The sequence below is a fragment of the Pseudophryne corroboree genome, chromosome 11, assembly GCF_028390025.1.
Source record: "Pseudophryne corroboree isolate aPseCor3 chromosome 11, aPseCor3.hap2, whole genome shotgun sequence".
Lineage (NCBI taxonomy): Eukaryota > Metazoa > Chordata > Amphibia > Anura > Myobatrachidae > Pseudophryne > Pseudophryne corroboree.
The window spans coordinates 353,193,848-353,198,218 of NC_086454.1; the positions used below are offsets into that span (position 1 = coordinate 353,193,848).

Sequence of the window (4,371 nt, forward strand, 5' to 3'; positions counted from 1 at the left end):
TTTGTGTGTATATGTGTATGTGTGTGCCAGGCTGCTGTGCTGTGTGTGGTGTTACTGGCATTAGGAGGAGGTAGGAAAACATTTGCTGTTGGCTGTAACAATAATATACTGTAAATGTGTGTGTGTGTGTGTGTGTGTGTGTGTGTGTGTGTGTGTGTGTGTGTGTGTGTGTGTGTGTGTGTGTGTAGCAAATAAAACATTGGGGATTTTGTCATATTTTGATCAAAACATTTAAGCTTGCAGCCCACGTCAGGGGCCCCAACCATTCTGCTAGTCCCTACACTAGTCTATATGCTGAGCTCACCATTACATTGCAGTTACATGTACTCTCCATCTAGCTACAGAGTGGAACATCTATACAGAGCTGGCGTGTGATACGCACCTAATTAGGCCTGTCATAGCCTTAATTGTAAGCAGGCAGTGTTAATGCCATATATTTTTATAAATCTGAAAGACGTTTTATGTGGGCTGTACCAATAATATACTGCAAATCTGTGTGCATATAGCAAATAAATTAGAGGTGGATTTATCATGTTTTGATCAAAATATTTAAGCTTGCAGCCCACGTCAAGGGACCCCAATATTCTGCAAGTCCCTCACCTGGCCTATATGCATTTAGGCAGCAGGTGGTGCTTCTACCGGGAGCAAAATGCAGCTGGTATTGCTACTGCCAAGATGAGGAGGCAGCAGGTGGTGCTTCTACCGGGAGCAGACGGCAGCTGGTGGTGCTGCTGCCGGGATGAGGAGGCAGCTGGTGGTGCTTGTGCCGGGAGGAGGAGGCAGCTGGTGGTGCTGCTGCCAGGATGAGGAGGCAGCTGGTGGTGCTTGTGCTGGGAGGAGGAGGCAGCTGGTGATACTACTGCCTAGAGGATGATGCAGCGGCTGGTAGTTCGTCTTACGCAGTTCATTGTTGTCCACATGTCACTGGTAAAGGAGAATCCTGTTAACAGGCTCTCATCCTCTGCAGATATTGCAGATTCTGTAGGTGAGAGCAGGTCATCCACTGGTATAGCTTCAGCCATTGTCACTGGAGTAGGATACATGGTAAATGGGGGAGTTATCCTACCGGCCTCTAGTTTCTCCCAGTTTATGGACTTGAAGAATGGATGACATGAGATGTTACTACAGCGATTCAGTCTCTCCTCTGGGTGTTTGCATAAGAGTCTTTCAAGGAGATCCCTAATCTCTGGATGGACATTGCTCGGATAGCATGGAGCATCATGCATGATAGACAGCGCAACCTTGGTGGCATCATTGCCAGCACAAAAGGGGTATATTCCAGTAGCCATTTCAAATAATACTACCCCGAATGAAAAGAGGTCTACCATGATGTTATATGGGACATTACAGATAATCTCTGGAGCCATGTAATACGGAGTCCCAGCTTGTCCTGAGATTTTCTTATCGCCATGGACATTCATCACAGAGAGGCCAAAATCTGCGATTTTCACATGGCCAGCTGCATCCAGAAGTATATTTTCTGTCTTAATGTCCCTGTGGACAATGCCTCTTGTGTGCAGGAACTGCAGCCCACAGAGTATTTCTGCTGCAAAAAATCTGATGGTAGGAACATCAAATGGGCCTCTGCTCTGTATTAATTGGCAGAGGTCTCCACCACTCAGGTACTCCATTACAAAGAATACATGGCCCGGTGTGTGGAAGGCAGCATATGTGTGCGGAAAGAGTGCACTCTCCCCAGTTATTTTCATCACCTCTTTCTCTACACACATAAAGTATTTCTTAATGCTGTTCACTACTGTCCTCTTTTCTATGACTTTCACTGCCAGACGCTGTTTGCTGATGGAATGGGAAGCTAGGAACACCTTCCCGAAGGCACCCTCTCCAAGCATTCTGTGGAAGGTCAGATTGGCCAGATGGTGAGATGCAGCTGATGTCTCTGGGGTACTGGCTACGGATATCCCACTTGCACCTGCTGATCTCTTACTTTTGTGGCCAGTTTCCTCACTTGTGTGAGTTCTCTTTATGCCCCTCCGTCCAGATGCCTGGGGTATGATGGGCACGCTGGGTCCCTCGCCTGGACTGTCATGATGTTCCTCCTCTTTCTTTTTCTTACACGGTCCACTGTCCTCTGTCCTGTCTGAGGATCTTTTAGTGGCCACTCTCTTAAGCATGGCCTCAGTTTTGCCGCTGCTGGTCTTTCTCACCTTCCTCATAGTTGGGGACTCATCTGATGACTCTCTTTTTCTCTTATTTTGAAGAGTCTTTGATGCTTTCTCAGATGACTGGTTCTCCTCGCGCACCTGAATGTCTCCTGATGTTACGGTTTTGAAAACATCGCCTTTCTCCTCACATCCATCCTCCTCCTTCTTCCTCTTGCTAGGAGCTTGCTCCTTTGTAGCAGACCCGTTGTTATTTGGTCGCTTTCTTTTATTTAGACTCATATTGTCGAAACAATACAAACAATTTTGCCAAGGGCAAAGAAATGCAGCTTCACACTAGAATAGGTGAAGATACACTAATGGAAATGAGGTTCGTGAGCCTCTTAGCCACCAGCCAGTGACATCACAAAGCTTTGTGACATCAGCAGCATTGTGACATCATCAGCTGCTGTAGGCCCAGTGTCACTGCCTGCTACCTGATGTCCCTATAATATAACCAGGTTTAATGTAAGAAAAGTCCCTGACACCCTTGGTGCTCTAGGATGAGAATTTTTGGGGCCATTATTGTACTTCCTTTTCCCTGGTAGAGTCAGCTGATAATAAATACTAAGGAAAAACTTCTGCACACATCATATTATCTTCCAATCTTTGTTTTTGAATCTTTGTTACTATGTTACTATGTATGTAAATAAGACCTGCAGACTTATTTTTACACAGATTAATTAATTATAATTATTATGCAATAACAGACAGGAAATAGCGTCAGTCCGTCGATAATGTATGTGGGGAGCTTACAATCTATAGAGTAATATATGTACGGTACATTGTCAAATTAAAGTTACATTTATTTATCCCACATCTACCTTCACTTTTTTACATGAATCATTTAAAAATACTTCTTTTAATAATACGCTTTTCTCTTACGTCCTAGGGGATACTGGGAATCCATTAGTACCATGGGGTCAACTTGGAGCCATGGGCACTATAGAAGTTTGGTTACGTGTGCTGGCTCCTCCCTCTACGCCCCTCCTACCAGACTCAGGGGGTCATTTCGACCTGATCGCACGCTGCCGTTTTTCGCAGCGCAGCGATCCTGTCTCTACTGCGCATGCGTATCCACTGCAATGCACAGGCGCGTCATACGGGTACAAAGTGGATCGTTGCTGGACGATAGATTTAACAAATAATCCATTCGCACTGCCGATCGCCAGGAGGTTGACAGGAAGAGGGCGTTTATGGGTGTCAACTGACCGTTTTCTGGGAGTGTTTGGAAAAATCAAGGAAAAAGGATAAAAGACTCTATGCTGGGGCTCAGAGCTTGAAAATGTATAAATGACGATAAAATGTAACTTTTAATTGAGAATCAATAAAAATAAGTGCGACAGACTATGAACTAGGAAATAAACAGTAAAGACTGCCTCGGTGATAATGTATATTGGCCCTCATTCCGAGTTGATCGGTCGCAAGGCGAATTTAGCAGAGTTACACACGCTAAGCCGCCGCCTACTGGGAGTGTATCTTAGCTTCTTAAAATTGCGACCGATGTATTCGCAATATTGCGATTACTAACTACTTAGCAGTTTCAGAGTAGCTTCAGACTTACTCTGCCTGTGCGATCATTTCAGTGCTTGTCGTTCCTGGTTGACGTCACAAACACACCCAGCGTTCGCCCAGGCACTCCCACCGTTTCTCCGGCCACTCCTGCGTTTTTTCCGGAAACGGTAGCGTTTTCAGCCACACGCCCCTGAAACGCCGTGTTTCCGCCCAGTAACACCCATTTCCTGTCAATCACATTACGATCGCCGGAGCGATGAAAAAGCCGTGAGTAAAAATACTATCTTCATAGTAAAGTTACTTGGCGCAGTCGCAGTGCGAACATTGCGCATGCGTACTAAGCGGATTTTCACTGCGATGCGATGAAAAATACCGAGCGAACAACTCGGAATGAGGGCCATTGTGTAGTATAATGGGAAAAGTCTGCCCATATATACTTATGATTTAGACAGGCTTTTTTTCTCCCATTGTGATATCCAATGTGGTTGTCTTAGGGGGTCTCAATTAAAAGTTACACTTTATCGTCATTTATAAATTTTCAAGCTATGAATCCCAGCATAGAGTCTTTCATTTTTCCTTTTATCTTGATGTAACCTTTACTGACTCTGGGTGCACCACCGACCCTACATTAACACGCTATGTATAATTGTCTTATAGGGGATAATTCTGAGTTGATCGCAGCAGCAAGTTTGTTAGC

General features: G+C 45.0%; 1 protein-coding gene across 1 annotated transcript; it reads right to left on the reverse strand.

Annotated features, from left to right (window-relative positions):
- Positions 1-634: 634 nt before the first annotated feature.
- Positions 635-2,460, reverse strand: LOC134970267 (protein kinase C delta type-like). The gene has a single exon (XM_063946262.1). It carries the CDS (start codon positions 2,400-2,402, stop codon positions 864-866), a length of 1,539 nt encoding a protein of 512 aa, XP_063802332.1. The 5' UTR covers positions 2,403-2,460; the 3' UTR covers positions 635-863.
- Between the last annotated feature and the right edge of the window lie 1,911 nt (positions 2,461-4,371).